Source organism: Filicampus tigris, chromosome 1, assembly GCF_054856515.1.
Source record: "Filicampus tigris isolate MCC_2025a chromosome 1, RoL_Ftig_1.0, whole genome shotgun sequence".
NCBI lineage: Eukaryota > Metazoa > Chordata > Actinopteri > Syngnathiformes > Syngnathidae > Filicampus > Filicampus tigris.
The window spans coordinates 7,598,818-7,617,833 of NC_141217.1; the positions used below are offsets into that span (position 1 = coordinate 7,598,818).

General features: G+C 40.8%; 1 protein-coding gene across 5 annotated transcripts in view; it reads left to right on the plus strand.

Moving 5' to 3' along the window:
* Positions 1-19,016, plus strand: part of celsr3 (cadherin, EGF LAG seven-pass G-type receptor 3) — an 83,088-nt gene that overhangs the window by 23,746 nt on the left and 40,326 nt on the right. For 4 of the 5 annotated variants that reach the window (XM_086049841.1, XM_086049855.1, XM_086049864.1 and 1 more), the window contains exons 4-8: positions 12,010-12,232; positions 15,667-15,782; positions 15,918-16,006; positions 16,296-16,310; positions 17,926-18,083. In XM_086049841.1, coding sequence (XP_085905967.1) covers positions 12,010-12,232; positions 15,667-15,782; positions 15,918-16,006; positions 16,296-16,310; positions 17,926-18,083 — 601 coding nt within the window. The remainder of the gene's footprint in view (positions 1-12,009; positions 12,233-15,666; positions 15,783-15,917; positions 16,007-16,295; positions 16,311-17,925; positions 18,084-19,016) is intronic. The other variant, XM_086049872.1, reaches the window with a different exon arrangement.

The following is a 19,016-nucleotide window of genomic DNA, read 5'->3' on the forward strand; positions in this document are numbered from 1 at the left end:
TTTTCTTTTCAGTTTAAAATGGCTTACCTTAACTAGAATCCTGTAGCTAGCTGCGGGAAAGGATCCTTCGTCTGTTTGAGAGGCATCAGCATATGTCACGCACTAGTTGCAATGACTACTACTACTACTAGAACTGCTTATTTTTCCTATTCTTCTACCACTATTTCTTCTTCTATTTTCTTCTGGCGGTTGACAAATACTTTTGATGCATTACCACCAACTTCTTTACCATGTGGCATCCGCCACAACAATTTGCAGCAGCAAAAGGTGCTATAACTGAGCAGGATTCTACCTTTGGCCACAATGCGATGTGCAATTCTAGTAAAGGTAAGCCATTTTAAACTTCTGGAGCAGAAGTAGAAGTTTTGAATCCAACTGGAACTCATTCGCTGGCGTCAACACGATTAGGGAGTCCAACTTCTACTGTTCTTGGTCTTGGTTTTTGTTTAAATAAATATCCCCCTAAATTGTGACTTATGGTCCCATGTGACTTATATATGTTTCTTTCTTATTGATGATGCATTTTTTGACTGGCGTGACTTGGCGTGATATTCCTACACTACTTATGGCGCTACTTATAGTCCAAGCAATACAGAGATTGCTGAGTTTAATGTTTTAATGCGATGTGAATTTCAGTGGTCGCTTTTGTGTTCTCTGCCATCAACACTGGATATCTAAACCACAAATCAAAACAACTTTGTAAATAAATAACTGCAAACTCTCTGCTTAGTTCAACTTTAAATTTTGAAACTAGTATGACAAACGTGAGTCTATATTTGAATCATTTCTTTAATATTTGTATGCCTAATGACTTTCTATATATTATCTTTCTTCGTTTACATTGATATTGTGATCTATTGTCACTGATTTTCTTCCAATATGTCGGTTATTGCATAATCGTTGTCTCGTAATAATGATGATTATCGTTTTCGGTAAAATATTGCAATAATATTGTAGTGCAAGTTATTCTGTAAATCCCACCCATAGCGATGACAATAAGAACCTTTTCTGTCCCATATCCTAGTGCTATTATTAATTGTGTGTAATTGGCTTTCACTGTTGCATGGGAATTTATCAGATTTAGAACAGGGTTACCTCTTTAAAGGATGAAGTGTTTTTCTGCATAAGAAAGATTCACAAATAGGAGCTGCTAATGATGGCCATACCGTGTAATTATTGTTGTTTTTTCGTTTTCATGTAATTACTCATAGTTGAGATCTGATACAGATAAATGTGTTACGCCACTCATGAATTTCAAATCTGATTCACGTCCCAAAAATGGTGGCCTCGGGTAAAACATGTTATGATTTTTGTCGGAACGCCAAGGAGAAGAACGCACATTGTGTGCCGTTTTTGTGAGCTGATGCTAGCTCTCTACTTTGTTGGTGTCCCGCATTGATATTGTTTTTGATCTGCTGTGTTTGCCCACTTTTGTTATGTTGAGCGTGACAACATGAAACACGCACCATTGCCTTGTGGGAATTAAATCTTCTCCTTTGCAGTTGTCTACCTGTTACTTCGTCATTTACACACACACAGCACCGCTACTTTATACTGCTGCTTTGCTTTAGTCTATAAGGTGCTGTGTTGTTGGTTTTTTTTCATTTTGTATTTGAATTGAAATGATGCTCTACAATGTCACATCAGAGAGGAAACGTTTCAATCTCCCACTGAGACGTTCTGGAAGAGTCAGGACAACGTTAGAATGGAATGAAAACCGAGCACAATTTGAATAATGATACAAAACCTAAGAACGCTGATGGAGTGATGACTAATGAGGTGTTGTTTCTCCAATGGTGTCAGACGAGTAGACTGACATGATATGAATGAGGCAGCCTCGCGAAAAGAGAGACTGATCCAGGACTTATTAGCAGTCCATTCCGGGGGCGTAATGGTCCGTCCGTCCACGCCCATTTTTGGGGCAGAGGACTGGGGGTGACACGTATGAAAAAAAGGGGCGGATAAGCAAGGACGGAGGTGAATCTTAGTCCGGCCCGCTAATTGGCCCTCATGCGTGTGAAACGACAGAAATTGCCCCTGAACGCTACAAATGCGCCAGTAGTTACCCAACTGCGCGTACTTACTTGTTTCTAACTCTCAAAAGTTGTTCGACCTTTTCCGGAGGCCGTGTTATGGCAGGTTACAATTCAAGGTCGAGTTCATGCACTTCTTCTGGCATCTTCCCTACTAAAACAACCGACGCAGCAGGACAGTGTTTCGTTGCGTCTTTATTAAAGTTGAACAACCTCGCTCTAATTCACCTCTCTCTTTTTCTTCTTTGCTCCGGAAATGGGCCGTAACAAACCAACTCAAAAAGAAACAAATACTTAGGCAGGATAAAACTACCTATATACTCACAACACAATATTGCAGCATGGTAGAAAAATAATAATAAATACAAAATAATCCCCAAATTAATATACAAAAATGAAAATATCAATTGGCAACTAAATCATATCATTGATGTGTTACGTCCATTTTTTTTCCATTTTCTTATTTTTATATAAATGGTGTTTCCGCATTACACACATTGCATTAACATGAAAATTTTTTTTTTTTCCAAAATTGGAGCTAAGTGTTTTTCACAGGACAGCGATGATATGTTATACTTGCATTTGGAGCCCTTTTGCATTTTTTTTTTTTTTGGGGTGGGTGCAAGGACGGAACCGCTGTAAAAGGACAAGGACGGACAGGGGCGGAGGACGATAATTTTTATGAATAAGACCAGAGGGCGCAGGTCGCAGATGGAGGACGGACAGGCATAAAACGTTCAAGTTCCCAGCTCTGCCTCGTAGTGTGAATTAAAGTAGCAGATTGTTCACATCAGATGATTGAGAACAATTTAAATAAAAAAGACGAGTGACTATCTAAAAAGGACAATATCGGTTAGGGTTGGTGGTAAAAAGAGAAAACATTTAATTTTTTTTCTGTTGAACATGTTTGTAAGTCTCCAATTTTGGCTGAGGAAGTTTGAAAATATTACAAAGTTGGATACTTTTCATGAATTTAAGGAACGCAAATTGGGGAAAATTTATACTATTACTATCTGGTGGTGTAGAGGTGTAAAATAGAGTGATAGTTGAGACAAATGAGGGAACACGAGAGAAATGCGGAGACGAGACAAAGGAGAAGGATGTATTTATGGAGGATGTTACAAAGGAAGCACTGTAGGGGAAACTGGGTTGAGAGATGTTTTCAAGTGAGTGGAAAAAAAATCCAAAGGGGTCTGGTGGTGTTGGTGCGTGTAGGCATCAGGTGATTCTGCCTGTTGTAGTATTGAGTCGTGGTGGGGGTGGGGTCTGTTGGGGCGATGAATAAACACAGACCTGTTGACCTGTTTTCCCCCAACTCAGTGTGCTTATTTATTTTTCCTTTCATTATTATCACCCAGCATATCTTTACTGTTCTATCTGAATGGACAGCTCAGTGAATAATACATGGAACTTAACAATTTAATTATGAACTCAATTTAGGAATATGCAAGAGGTGGGTGTCTGGGAAGGAATGGTGCAAATAGGATTGTTGGGCCATGGAGGAGGTCTGTTGTGAAGGGCCATTTTATAAACTTCCTCAGTCTATCCAGTTCACTCACTGTATATTATATTATACAATACAATACAATTTTATTTATGTAGCGCATCTTATACAGTGCATGGCTGTACGTGTACATGGCCAGTGGCTGGCATGTCTGCCTTAAAGTCAGGGTTTGAATATCCCATTGAATATCGGACTCTTTTCTGTGATGTTCGCATACCTGCTTGGGTTTTCAGCAACTACTACGGTTTATTCCCATGTTCCAAAATCAAGATGGGGTTAATTCAGGATTCTAATTTGTGTGAATGTGAGTGATTGTTTTTCTTTGTCATATGACTTGTTGGTGACCAATCCAGTACCTATAAAATACTATATAAAAAAGCTGCCGCGCCTTGCATCACACCCAAAGTCAGCTGGGATTGGCTTTAGCACAAATCCGAATGAGGACCTGCAGTATAGAAATTTTACATATTTTTGTTCCTTAAAAATGACTGAATGCCCTAAACTAGATCAGATGGTGGAAAGATCTACATTACTAACAAAAACCAAGGCATCTCTTGGGGGAAAAAAACAATAACAACTTTAAAAGCCTCTCTATGGCCCTGGTTCAAATGCGCTGTCTGCGTATTTCTGCTGAGCATAGCTGGAGCTTTAACCAAACTGTAGTGTGAATGGCGGTCTCAACAATTTAATAACCCTGTTGCCATGAAAAAGATACAAGGACGAAGGAGAATTATCTAATTCAACACTCAAGATGGGAATATATAACACTGTAAATGCACCTTTAAGGGAGTGCTACAAAGAGGAGACGAGACACAAGCAGGGATGCGGACTAAATTAGTTTGTGAGGAGAAGGAGAGAAGACGCAAATAGAAATGAAATCTCATGGTGGTAGTGCAGCAGGCGCTGTTTCATACACAGTGAAGCTGAGACAAAACGAAAGAGACGGCTAGGACTTGCAGTATATGTAAAGATGTGAATACATTTGGCTGCTACGATTGGTAAAACGGAAGTCAACCCAAGCATATTTTTTTCCAGAATATGTTCTATGCAGGCCCACTAGTTGAAACAATGCATTCTTATAAATATTGCGTTTGTGGAATAAGAGTTAATCCACCCGTTTTTAGCCATCGCAGGGGGCGGCCATTTTGTCACTTCTGACGACTGGAGGTGACATCAAAGTTGCTCGGGGCTCAGATAACGACCAATCATGGCTCAGCTTCAGAAAACAGGTGAGCCGTGATTGGTCATTATCTGAGCCCTGAGCAACTTCAATGTCATCTTCAGTCGACAGAAGTTACAAAAATGGCCGCCCCCTGAGCTATCTTAAAGTGGGTGGATTTCTCTTATTCCACAAATGCAATATTAATCAGAATGCCGTGTTTAGACTAGTAGGCCTGCATAGAAAATATTCTGAAAAACATTTGTTGGGTTGACTTTCTCTTTAAAGTGAGAAATGTAATCCATCAGACAGAGAAGAGATAAAAAGATCACACATCTAAGCTGTCTAATAAATTTGATAAACAAATAATTGATGGATGGATAAACAAATAAAACAACTTTTTTTCTCAATCGTTTGTTGTGTTATGAAGCTAGTCAACTGTTTCAAGTGTTTGCATTGTAGAAATAAAAAGCAGCATACATCTAAGTGCGGTACGTTTCAGCAAAATTAAAGCATGTAGTACAATTCCACTATTTAGAACTGGATGGAGGAGTGCTTTGCTTGGAATAAAGCAGGTGCTGAAAGTGGGAAGGCATTTGAAATTATCTTTCAAAAGGTAAACTACTGCACACAAAGACCCGAGGGAGGGGACGTGCAAGCACACGACTGCTGCCTCGTCCTCGGAATGTCTCAGTGCACTCATCAGCACACATCATTATTGCCACACTGTTCTCTTGAGAAGGTAGTACAATTATGGCCAGTCACTCGCATTCATCAGTAGCAGTTCTGATCGAAGTTTAAGGTTGCTTAAACACCGATATAGCCCAGGTACTGATGCACATGATTCAACAAGGCATCACGACCTCAGCACAGCACTGCAATTCTCCAAATCTGAGTTGAATATTTCAGGTGGTCAGAAAAAAAAAATAGCACCAACAGTGAACAGTTGATTCCCATCTTTATATTTACATTATGTTGGAAACTGACTTTAGTGGCAATAGACATCAATGGGCTAATTGTCACAGCACGCTTAGTCATGCTGGACAAACACAGTGAGACAACAAGGGCTCTATTTTTGTGTCATAACCAAGGCGGGTTTGATAATCTTGCAGGGTGGTCTGAGGTGCGATGGGAATAATCACAGCCGACTTCAATTATGACCAGTCAAAGGAGCGGGCCTGTCGCGCACTGACACCGACTGTCTCGACATGGTGGAACGTAGACAACCAGTTTTTCACAGAGGCGATAGCACATCCAAAACATCCACCCATCTGAAGTGGGCACTGGGAGACTGCTCATTTTGCCCCCCACCCCCCAAAGTGCCCTCTCAACCGCATCAGTGGTTATACCAACGAGTGGGATGATTTAAAACAGATACATTAGATTGAATTCCTGCTAACAAATTGTTATTCCGCCAGGCGCTTCGCCAATGACTCTCCTTTTGCTGAGGCAGCACACCCAGCTTGGTGGAGACCGATCTGGCGAATTGGCAAACACACGCAGTGAGCTGTGCGCTTGTATGAAAATCAGGATCTGCCGGCATTCGTTCCCCACTGCAGATGCGCTACAAAGTCTTTCAATGCGAGCCCACTCACTTCAGATTTTCTTCCTCTTTTTGGTCACATTATTCTTCCCCTAACAACCAGCTGTTGAGGCTGACCCTTCTTTTACACTAAGTATCTTTAAAAGCCACAAAAAGCCAAAGGAATTCAAAACATGCAGGGTTAATCACTTGATGCTCACTGAAACGAGGTCGAGTGAGGTACACTCTAAAAACAGTTGGGTTAAAAATAACACAATTTGGGGTCAAAAATGGTCCGATTCACCAATTGGGTCAATTTGACCCACGTTCTTGCCAAAAAGTTTCGCTGGTCTTTTGGGGTTTGTTGTGACCCAAGAAGTTGGGTCAAATATACCCAAGTAGTGGATCAGTCCATTTTTGTCCCCAAATTAAAGTTATTTTTAACTCAACTGTTTTTAGAGTAGGGCGGCACGGTGGTCAACTGGTTAGCAGGTTCGCCTCACAGTGCAGAGGTCGTGGGTTCGAATCCGGCCCCGGCCTCCCTGTGTGCAGTTTGCATGTTCTCCCCGTTCCTGTGTGGGCTTTTTCCGGGTACTCCGGTTTCCTCCCACATTCCAAAAACATGCATGGTAGGTTGATTGGACACTCTAAAAAGCCCCAAGGCGTGATTGTGAGTGCGGATGTTTGTTTGTCTCTGTGTGCCCTGCGATTGGCTGGCAACCAATTTGGGGTGTCCCCCGCCTACTGCCCGAAGACAGCCGGGATAGGCTCCAGCACGCCCGCGACCCTTGTGAGGATAAGCGGTATAGATAATGGATGGATGGATGTTTTTAGAGTGTATGTTGAGGGATTATGTGATGTCATGCACAATGGCCATTAGAACCCCAAGATTTTGTCTTTCCGGGCATATTTCCCCCCGGGTATCCATAATCTGAACCGCTTATCCTCACAAGGGTTGAGCTTTGTTAAAATTTCCTTCAAAGAACTTAATCTTTTGTTCAGTTTGAGATTAAAGTGTGATATCTAGTTGACCGTTTGCTGCAAAATCAACTTGTCAGTGATCTAACAAACATCAAAGTGTTAGTTCAATTATTGTAATTGTATGCTATTAAAACCCAGACAATGCAGCAAGTGGACACTTTGCGGATAGCCCCTCAGTTGTCTGTTGGGCGTACTAAAAAAAAGGCTAAATCAAAGTGTTAGATATAATGAAAAAGATAAAAAAATATTTAAAAAGAGAAAAAAGATTAAGCAGAAGTCATTTTACTTTGTACTTTTGAACAGCTGCTGTCAAGTAACTGAAGCCGGCAATTGGAAACTGCCTTTCGCAATACAGCTATGCCTTGTCGAGAACTAAACGATGACGGCAAAGATTGTTTATTTATGCGAAATAGTCACAGATTAAGCAAATTGGGAGATTTGGGGTTCATTATGCATTTCTTGAGGGGCTGTAGGAGAAAGAGAGAGAATGAGTGAGAGAGGGAAGATTTGAAAGGGAGCAAGACCAACAGAGGGAAGACAAGAGGAAGGAAAGAGGGATGTGCATAGAGTGTATTGGCCTCCAGGGATGTACCATGTGGTCGGGTGGAAGAGGAGGGAGGTGGGAGGCGAGGCGGAGCAAACTACGATGCCGAGGGGTGGTTGAAGAATATAGTGGCTTTGATGAATAAAACATCTGCATGAATGAAAGGATGGTGTGAATACATTAAACCAATCGTGGAAGAGGAAGAAGGGATGAGGAACTAAAGATGAGGCAAGATGGATAAAGATCTAGCGAGAACACAGGTGAGGAAAGGAAGGATGAAACAACAGACTGGAGGGAGGCAAAGTGAAACAAAATTAAAACCATGATTAAGTGATGATTCAGATACTTTGTATTCCCGGACTTGAAAGATGTTCTAAAAATGGTATACAGGATTCACTTTGGAGGGGATGTACTGCATGCAAGTGAACATTTGGTCAATCCCCACCAGCAAAGTCTACGATACAAACCGATATTTCAACACTTCATTTACAGTGTTACAAATATAGCAAAACTAAAATAATGCATTAGTTAGCCCACTTATAACTCTTTTTCGACCGAAACTTTCAGTTAGCTCAGTGTTGTCAATATGCAATGACAGCGCCAGGTGCGTTAGCTTGTAAAAACGGGCACATCTTGATTTACATGCCGGTGCAAGCCTCGTTTAGCCTGTTTGGGAATTTGGCGGACGGCTCTATGTCAAGCTGGACGTTTCAGCATACTGAGGGTGTTTCCTTTGACGCCCTTTCGGCGAGCCTGACAATTTGGTGGCTGAAAGTAGACGAAGCGGAACGCCTGCTGGAACCACGTCTAAGTATTGGTGCATGGAGCGTAATGCAAATTGGGTGAATTTGATTGAGGGGATATCACCAAGTGCTTGCACATGTCAACACTCTCCGTGTTTATGAATTTTAGGGCCAAATGTTGAATAGTTTAGAATAAAATTCAAATATGTGGCTGCAAAGAGATGTATGGTATGTGTAATTGATTATTCCAGTTTAGGGGATTATGTGCTCTGACGTTATCTAAATTATATCATTGATTTGATTGAATATTGTCTGGAAAAAGTACTTCGCACCCTCTTGTCACAATGCAAGAATTAAAAAAAAAAGTTGTTCTTTACTTCCACTAATTGGGGCATCTCTGTGTTTCTTTTTTCCTTTTTTTTTTTTAATCCGCTCTCCATTTTATTTCCAGCCTCTGCTTTTCCACCTGTTCCCAAATGGGTGTGCAAAATGAACCAGACTGTGTGTTGGGCATGTGCGTGCGTGTGTATTTGTGTTTAAGTCCCGCCACACGCATTATTCATGAGTATTAATGTCTATTCATTTATTTTCATATTAATGAGTCTGTGCAGAAATGTGGTCCAAGAGACAAAGGCAAGACTGGCAATTTGCTGCATTAGCAAAAGTGTGTCCTTGTTTAATCGGTTACCTTATGGGGACGCAAACTCTAATTATGTTGGGCTTGCAGAGAATGCGACAGCAGTACTGGAAGATGCCCTTTGATGACAATCGTTCAGTTATTGGCTCAAGACTTTTGCCATGTGAGTCTGTCTGCGCTTCCTTCCTTCCTTCCTTCCTTCCCTCCTTCCTTCCTCATGACGGTTTGGTGGTGTAAGAGGTTACATTGACCTTCCAAAAAGGATCGGCCTTGTGGAAGTGATGATGACGGTAGGATGATGATGAAGACTTGGAAGTGGTCAAGAAAGCAAAATGGTGGTGCTTAGCGGGCCGGCTCCGTACATATCAGAGGAGTGCACAGCATACTTTGAGAATATCCAAGTGAAACAATGATATCGAAATGATGTCACTGCATCGCCCGAAAGCACTCACAAACGCGCCGATCAGGTTCCTCTGAAGACATTTTCGATGCGGCTTAGCTCAGCCACTAGAGGGATTCTTTTGGCGTTCATGTTCTTTGTGTGTGTGGGCGTATGTGTTGGGGGGGGTCCTTACGTGCCCTCTAAATATGTGTAGCTGTTGTTTGTATGTCTCAATGTCTCTTCTGTCTGATGATATTTTCGTCCAGACTATCACGGGGGAAAGGTGAAGGCTTGTACTGACTTCCAACCTTGTGTGTGTGCGTGTGTGTGTGTGTGTGTGCAGGCGTGTGTTTGTGTGATGTGTGGACTTTTTGCTAGTGGGCACCAGCTAAAAGCAGCTCAGACAAAGTGCCAACAGAGACAGTTACATGATCAAACCTGACAGCCTCAAGAGTGAGGGCAATGATTCTTTGTGCTTTTGTGTGTTTGTGTGTGTGAAAACAAAACAAATACTGGAGGTATGACTCATACAATGTATTGATTATGTATTTGATGGAAATGCCTTTCTGCTTGCCATCTTATCCAGTGTAGATGTCTGAAAGGCTGTCGTCAGGTTCTGAGGAGCGTCCTTAGGGTGCAATTTACCCAGAGGCCAGTTTTAAAGCCTGTTTGCTCTTTTTATATGGGAAAGCCAAGGGGGGAGTGTGAGAGTGAGCAGCTGCTGTGTCAGAATATGTTTGTGCCCTAGGTGGAAACTGGGCATCGATGTGCTTCGTTCTGTGCGTGGTGATGGAGGGTTTACGTAGGTGTTTCTTTTCATGTGTAGATACAACTCAATTTTGGTTTGTAACCTCCACCTAGCAGGCTGTTTTCATCATTCTGCTTGTCTGCGTGCAAAAGTACATTCACAACACTCATCTAAATTGAAATCATTGTCATTAAATAGCCATGTCATACAGAGTTTGTGATCCGTACTGTATATTTTTGTATCCTAAAGGGAAAAAAAGGCTCTAATCCTTCTGCTTGGTCGCACTTAACTGGGAAGACAGAACTTTCCAAAATGCGACTTGAGATGAGACCCCCACTTTGATTTTCGGGGAAAGGCTGTTATTTAAAGCTTAAACCTTATATTGGGTGGCGTTTTTCACTTCATTATTCAGTTAGTCTACAAAGTGAAAAGAAAAATAAAGTTTGCTTAACACAGACTTGAATTTAACTTGAGCTTGACAACACGTTTATTTAGGTTGTCAGTCAGTTGTAAACTGAGGTTGTTTAATACATTTGTTGTGCTATTAAGAGACAGTATAGACATCTCACACGGTTGATCCTTTTTGGAGGTCAGATTGCCCATTATATTTGTTGTGTTTTTCCATAATATCCTGTGTTCGCTACATTTGATCTACTTTAAAGGTCAGTCCTCTACAAAAGAAAGCTTTACTCCTCCTCAAGGAATCAGCACCCTGCTGCTTGTGCTCCATAATGAAGGAGACATTTGCATGAAAAGGAGAGTGTAATTGGCTGCCTGATTGAGAAGAAAAACACCAGGCTAGGAATAGGGTGCATAATGGAGATAAAATCAGCGCTGTTTTATTTCCACTACTTTTAGATCCTTAAAAATTCCAGGTAAAGGTTTTTGAAGCCTATAACGCTACATTAAAATGAGTAATTAATGTTATTACAACATAGGTGAAAAACTATTCTACTTTTTTTTTCTCCCAGTAGTTATAGACATTTACGTTTACAGTATTGTAGGAATGGGCAACTAGCGGTCCACGGGCTGCTGAATGGCCCCTTGAATAATTAATTAATTGATTAATTAATTTTAAAATAAATATGTTTCCTCTACTACAGTGGACCCTCAAACACTTGTGACTCGGCACCATGTTAGAAATGGTAGAAATGTTTGGGTTTACAAAAATTGTGTGTGTGTGTTTTTTTTTTTTTTTTTCCAAATGCATTTCAGTGTATCAATTATACACAGACTTTCACTGTTAGGGGGCCGTCCCGGTCCCTGTCCGCTGCAAATAGCGGGGTTTCACTGCATAGCTTTCAGCTGTAATATAAGTATTCACCACTAGATGGCAGACATGGCTTGGTTGCTCTTACACCGGGTTTTTATACTGCCCTATACTACATCGTGAGTAGGCCTAATAACTTTTTGCGGAGTTGGAATGACATGCAGGACAAACAGTACCTCAATAATATTAAACTTTTGAATGAGTTTTCTTTGTGACAAAATGCACAAAATTGCATGCATGCATTGAGAAATGTATTATGAAAATTGAAATATATTAAGAGCATTCATTTTGCAAATGTTTTTGGTCCATATTTAAAAGGGTGTTTTTGTCATACAGTACATCTGCTTAGGAAGTGTGCGGTGCTATATGCCCCAACGTAGCATTGTATCTTCTTTTTGTTGCTAAGCTACAATGCTACTGTGAACCGCATATCACATGAACCGCATGATGCCTTATGGTTGAATATTATGTGCCCTTCCTACACAGGTGATCAATGTGAGTTTGACCGGCGACATGGTGGCTGCGTGCCGGGCGTGTGTCGTAACGGAGGAACGTGTCGGGAGCTCTCGGGTGGCGGCTTCCGCTGCGAGTGTCCTGCCGGCGGGTACGAGCGACCGTACTGCACCGTCACCTCCCGCTCCTTCCCCCCGAAGACCTTCGCCATGTTCCGGGGCCTCAGACAGCGGTTTCACCTCTCCATCTCTTTAACGTAAGGAAATAAGGAAAGCCTTTTTCTGTTGCTATCACGTTTCCTTGGGCTCTCATCTCTCCAAATCCAATTTCCCTCATCCAGAGATCTATAATTACACCTCTTTGATTCTCATCTCTCACTGTTTCGTTCTATCTTTTTATTCCGTCTCCATCTCGTAGATCGATGCCACTAGCTTTCCCTTTCTCTTTCCTTCATCACGCACTGTGGAGGGCATTGTGATTACCTCCTCTCTTGACTTTCATCTGCCCATCTACAGGTCTCAAAAACATCTTTTTTCATCCAAAAACAACAATCCATTTTTACTGGATCATTTTCAAGCAAAGTGTGCAGGAAACTCCCTAAAACTGTCCGACACACATGCACGCTCATAATGGACTGAAAATACTAATCCTTCGTCTATATTTGTACTAATAAAATGTAACGTTAAAAAAAAAAAAAAAAAAAATTCCCAGTAGCTGTCAGAGTCCCTAACTCGAGGTCTATTCTCTTGCTGCCTAGCATCATTTCTTCTTTGTCACAGTTGTCTATACACACTGTGAGCGACTGAGTGAAGCCATCAGGCTGGAATGATGGAATGTTTGTCATGAGAGACATTGGCTAATGCTATAGAGTGCTCGTTACTCAGGTAATATTGCTTGTGGTTGCAACTTGCTAGGACACATCAGGGTATTTTTGACAAATTATCTTGTGGGCATTGTAAATGGCAGGCACATACAAGCATCATTTGTGTCTTTATGTAATCGATCAGCATGACAATTAACCAATATTAATCACTTGTTGATGCCTGTGGGAGAACAAGTGTTATGGTCAAAATTGTCACCGGTGATCGTATCTGTAGACCAGGCTTACACCTGTGAACCTGTAGCTCCCTTGCCCCACAAGCCGTTGAGCCTTTTTGACCCTTAGAGGGCCTCTGTATTCTTTGCTCATGCTCAGAAAAGTGGAAATGAGCCAAAAAGAATCTGTGGCGTTACACATGACTCATTTCCATTCATCCGCACATATCATCACCATCCTGTGAAAAACACGTAGGCTATGCCCGATTTTGTGACAAAAGAAAATCAGCTGTTAATAGGATGTCTGTAACGCGGCTTAACATAATCATTTTAAAAATTGAAAAAAATGGACATACATGTTTTTCACTGGACAGCGCAGATATGCAAACATCCGTTTTGTAAGGGCAAATATAACTCACATCCAAAATCTGGAACCTCAAAGCTGGCTACTGTCAACTGTCAACAGACAATGACTCTATTATGATTAAAAAATTAATATACCTCTCCAACTTTAACCACTCTACTATCTCTTTTCTATTCATTGCAGCTTGAGTTCTCGACAACAATAACCAAGATGTCCTTGAAGAGGACCTATTTTTTCTCTGCGTGTCCATAAATAATCACACATGGGAGACAGCTTTGCATAAGGCTCAATCTTAAATCTAGTGCCTTGCTTAAAGGCAACACATTGCGAGCTTGACAGTCAAATACTTTCTTCTTGGCCATCTTTAGTTGGCTGACCTAAGTGTCTCCGCTCTTGTTATTAGAATGATCTCCATATATTACCCATCACACTGTTTGCTTCAAGCAAAAATGTTTGGCCCGATTTTGCAGAACACAGTATGGCAGAGCTCGACCATTTCTCAACCCCTCCCACCAAAACAACAACACTAACAAAAAAAAACCAATTTGGTATCCCCTTCTTCCTCAGTCACCTTCAGAGGTGCACAATTCGTCATTGCCACGGGGCCTAAAGACAGATACTGTGTAAATATGCTGTGTTCCCTGGGGCTGCAGCATGCAGTATATGTTTGTGTGTACAGGCCAGCTGGAGGAGAGTGCGCGCTGCAAAGATGTACACACATTAGTTGAGAGATTGTAAGGGCGAGAACATCAATATGTTTCGCCATCAGGGGACACAACGCCATTATGAACTCAAACATGTTTTTATGCTAAATTTGTACAACATCTTTATGTAATGTCCAATGACATAATGCATTAGTAATAGACACATCGGGCACACTGTGTAAAATGGACCACATCCTTTCCTTTCTGTCTGCGTCTTATCTGGCTACTGCACAACTGCTGGTTGTTTAACAGAAACTTGATAGCTCCGCATAATGTTGCCAAGCATGCTGCAGTACTGCCGCAGTCATTGCGGGGAAATGAAGAGAAATTGCTCATGAATAAATCCATACAATGGCAATTTTAACCAATTCCCATTCTCTTCTATTATAATCACAAGATTTCCAAATACATTTACAAGATTTTGAACCTTATGTTTGATATAAATCTGCCGTCTGATGGGCTTAATGCTTTATAAGTGAAGTTCGCCCCAAGTGTGAAACAAGGTTACAGTTTGGGATTTTTCATTATAGTTTAGGTTTATTTCATTTTGAATTTTGTTTCTTTAAATTAATTTAGTTTTAATTAGTTTTTAGAACGGGTTTGTTAGTTTTTATGAATTTTTTTTTAATGCTTCATTTTAACTGTCATTTGCCGATTAATCAATGAATTGAATGAAAAAAAAACATATTTTGATTTGCATCGCTTTATTCAAAACACTGTTTCTAATTGACAGTGCAATAAATGCACAAACTCAAATTCATTATGATCCAGTTACCGGTACTCTTTTGATTTGAAGTATGCCAAAATGTTGATCACTGTTTTCCAGAGTAAAATATGTTTTTTTATTTTGATTCAACATGAAGATAATCAGTCTCTTTTCATGGTGGACTTCAGAAACCAGAGACTATTTACTGCCGAAAAGCTGAAATTCTGAGCATTTCACCAACTTTCATTTTAATGGGAAAAAAAATGGGGTATCTAAACGATTCAGAAACAATTAGGGTCATAAATTGCAGATACTTTAGTTATTGGAAAGTTGCTTGGGCAAGGCCCGAAACTCAGCTGAGTGGCGCTATCGCCATCTATTACTCTGACATCCCTCCTTTCATGCCTTCAGTGTGATTCGTGTTCAACAAAAAGATTCAGCAAAAACAGAAAATAAATTGATTTTTTCTTTTAAAGACCATAATAAGTAAATACATATAAAGTATATATTAAAAAAAAATAATAACATCAAAGCAAAATGGATCTGTTTTGAATTCTTGTGACGACAAGGACAGCAGAGAACAATTCGACAAATGCTGTGATTTGAGGGACACGTTGAATCCAAGCTGTGTTTGTGTTGTTGGGCAGAATACTATGATATGCTTGCTAACCTTTCCAACACTTTCAGTACATTTTCTTTTCTGCCATGTTTTCTAACTTTTCTGTTGCTGGACAATCATCTGAACATCTGGTGATGAATGCAATTCTATGCTAGTGACAACCAAAGTTAGCATTGCTAGCATATCCTGCACATTTGTAGCGAACTTGCCATAAAGCTGAAATAAGATGTGCATATTTGTATGTGCATGTTTTTTTTTCTAGTTTTGCAACACTTGAGAGCAACGGTCTTCTGTTCTACAATGGACGCTTCAACGAGAAGCATGACTTTATTGCTTTGGAGATCCAAGAGGGACAAGTGCTGCTCAAATATTCCACAGGTACATTTTTCAATGGGACTCAGATTTTGTACAAACACTGCGCACAGCATGTTTCTTTAATACATTTAGTTGAACAAAAAGAAAAAAAAAAACTGCAAGATGGGGTTATTTGGAGTTTTTGTACCATGCCTGCAGGTGAATCCTCCACCCAGGTGAGTCCTTTCCTGCCTGGAGGTGTGAGTGATGGGGAATGGCACACAGTTCACATCCACTATTACAACAAGGTGAGTTGATCACAAAATCGTTGTATGTCATCTAACAGTTGCGCTATTTTATGATTCTCTCACATTTCACATATAATTGCATAATGACTTCATATCATTTGTCTTCCTCCTGAATTGTGAATGCTTTTGTTGTGTCTGCAGAATTTATTTCAAGATTTCATGCCAACAAAGCTCTTTTATTAAGAATAAACGCGTTTATACCATTGCGTGGGCATTTCCTTGTCATTCTAGCCATACGCAGTGAATGCACATCAGCTTTAATTTCCTTTTGTTCTTTTATTTTCCTCAGCCAGCTATACGCTATGTGAGTATGACTGCGTGACAGAGTCCACATACATCCTGTCTGTCTTCCTTTTTTACCCTGCAGATTGTGTGTGAACAGTTTATTGTGTCTTGCCTGAGCAATAACTCTTTTCCCCTTTCCTTGCTATGAGATATGAGACATGTATCCCACTGTTAGGTTATATGTTGGATTGAGAGTAAGACTTATAATTGGCTTTTGTGTGCAGAGCACACGTCACAGCGTTATTTGATATGAAAAATGCTCTTAATATTAATATGGGAAAAAATGTTATGTTCTTCAATTTTTACAATTGCTATATGTGGTTTACAATTTTATTTAGAACATATTCATGTTAATTTGTTAACAAACTTTAGTGAAAGTGATAATGTAACTAAAAATTTGCTTCCACATGAGAGACGTAAATGCAGCATACCCTAGGCTTCCTCCTTTGTTGTTTGTTAAAATGTTTTGTCTCATTTTGAACCACTCACCTCTAGCCTCTTACGGTTTTTAAATGGAAAACCGATGCAAGCAGAGGTGAACCAAACTTCCGCAACTTAGCAACACTCAGTGAAGGGCCCAGCTTCACACTAAGCTGGATATACAGTACTATCACTGTTGGCAACTAGCCACAGAGTGAAGTATGTAGCTACACTGACAAATAGATGTGCTAGCAATGTTAGCAACACACAATGGAGGCAACCAGCGACTACGGTACCTTATATGGTAGCGCTGGTAACAATTGGCCATGGAGATAGCTATCTATACGAGCAGCTGCTTGTGCTGACCCAATAGCAACTTGCTAACATGGCAATTGGCCACATTAGCAGCAAGCCACACCAGCAAATTGCAATTGTGGCAACAAGCTACATCAAGTAAATGAACGCTGGCGTTGAGCCAAAACCTTGTTCCTCCGAAATAGTCGAGATACCTCAAAAATGTCAACTTTGTTCAACCATTAGCATTCCATTGTTAAAGAGAGCAAGCCATTTTCAACACTTTACATATCAATAATGTGTAAAAGTCACACCCATGCATGTGGACTGACTAATAATATGGATTTTACATTCCAAAAACATGCATGGTAGGTTGATTGGACACTCTAAATTGCCCCTAGGTGTGATTGTGAGTGCGGATGTTTGTATGTCTCTGTGTGCCCTGCGATTGGCTGGCAACCAGTTCAGGGTGTACCCCGCCTACTGCCCGAAGATTGCTGGGTTAGGCTCCAGCACGCCCGCGACCCTTGTGAGGAGAAGCGGTATCGATAATGGATGGATGGATATATATATACATACACACACACACACACAGGCACGCACACCCACTATAGCACTTGTGTCTTGAATTTGGAGATGAGATTTGCAGTCATTTTTGATACAGTATGCAGTGGACTAGGTACAGTACTGTGAAAAATGTGCATATTTGTGTTTCCAACCACTAGAGTATGTGAATGCATGCAAAGTTCCAGATGACATCCAGTGGGATACACTGTAGTCAACAAAGACCATGCATTTCTAGTTGGTAATTTAGTTATTTTATGAGGACTCTTTGGTAGTGTGGAATAAAAATCCTTGTGTCGTACAACAAATTCTGGGGGGGGAAAAAGTCTTTTAATTGCGCTCCTTTGTGTGTATAGCCAAGGCGCAGCATGAGTGGCGAGGCCCAGGGTCCCTCAGATGAGAAGATTGCAGTAGTGAGCATTGATGACTGTGATACAGCCTTGTCACTCCGCTTTGGCACCCAGCTTGGAAATTATAGCTGTGCTGCTCAGGGCAAACAGACCAGCAGCAAGAAGTAAGTGTCTGAGTCTTTTTTCATCCTATATGCTCATGTTTACAATTAAAGGGCCAATATAGGATATATGGATTTGTTTGGATTTTTTTTAAATTCACGTACTCCTGCTCCCCTAGAGTTCCAGAATAAAGAGAGTTTGAAATTAGAATATTAAGTCTCCTTTCATGAGACCCGACACCAGTTCACCAGTTGACTGCATGCTCCCTGGTGATTCGCTGTATCTCTCTAATGATCTTATTACCCGTTTTATACTTCATCTTCATTTCCTTCAGCAATGCTTGCTCATATCGCTCTCTCATCTTTAATAAAACACTGTAATGGGCCAATGTGTTGTCAGCAGAAATTTGCTGGGCATTGTATGAAGCCTATGAGCACAAAATTATAATCTAAAGTATTTTGCAGAAACTTGCCTGCTTGCACATGGTCAAAACCTTGCAGTATTTTCTGCAATAAACAACACCCAAAACCCACATGCCACCATCAAAATGTTACATATCGCCATGACAACGGTATATTTTGGTCAGATTTGAATTTCCCATGAAAAATAATTGAAATAGGTATCAACATTTGTGAATATGAGTGTGAATGGATGTGTTTTTCTATATGCTCTGCAACTGACTGGCGACCAATCCAGGGTGAAGTCTGCCTTTACCCAGAGTCAGCTGGGATAGGCTCCAACTCCCTGCGACCCTGAACCGGATAAGTGATTCCGAGAATGGACAGATGGATGGATGGGTGTCGTAAAGTATGCCAGGGTGACCACAGATTAAAGCCACTGTCCCACCGAGTGGCGATCAATTGTGAGCGTTTTCCAAGGCAGCGAATGTTGCGTTCATGTCAGAGTTCGTCAGGGTTTGTTCAATGCCAATCAAAACGTTCGCCAACAGTTTCAGTGAAAACACTTGCAATTGTTCCCCGCTTAGTGGGATAGGG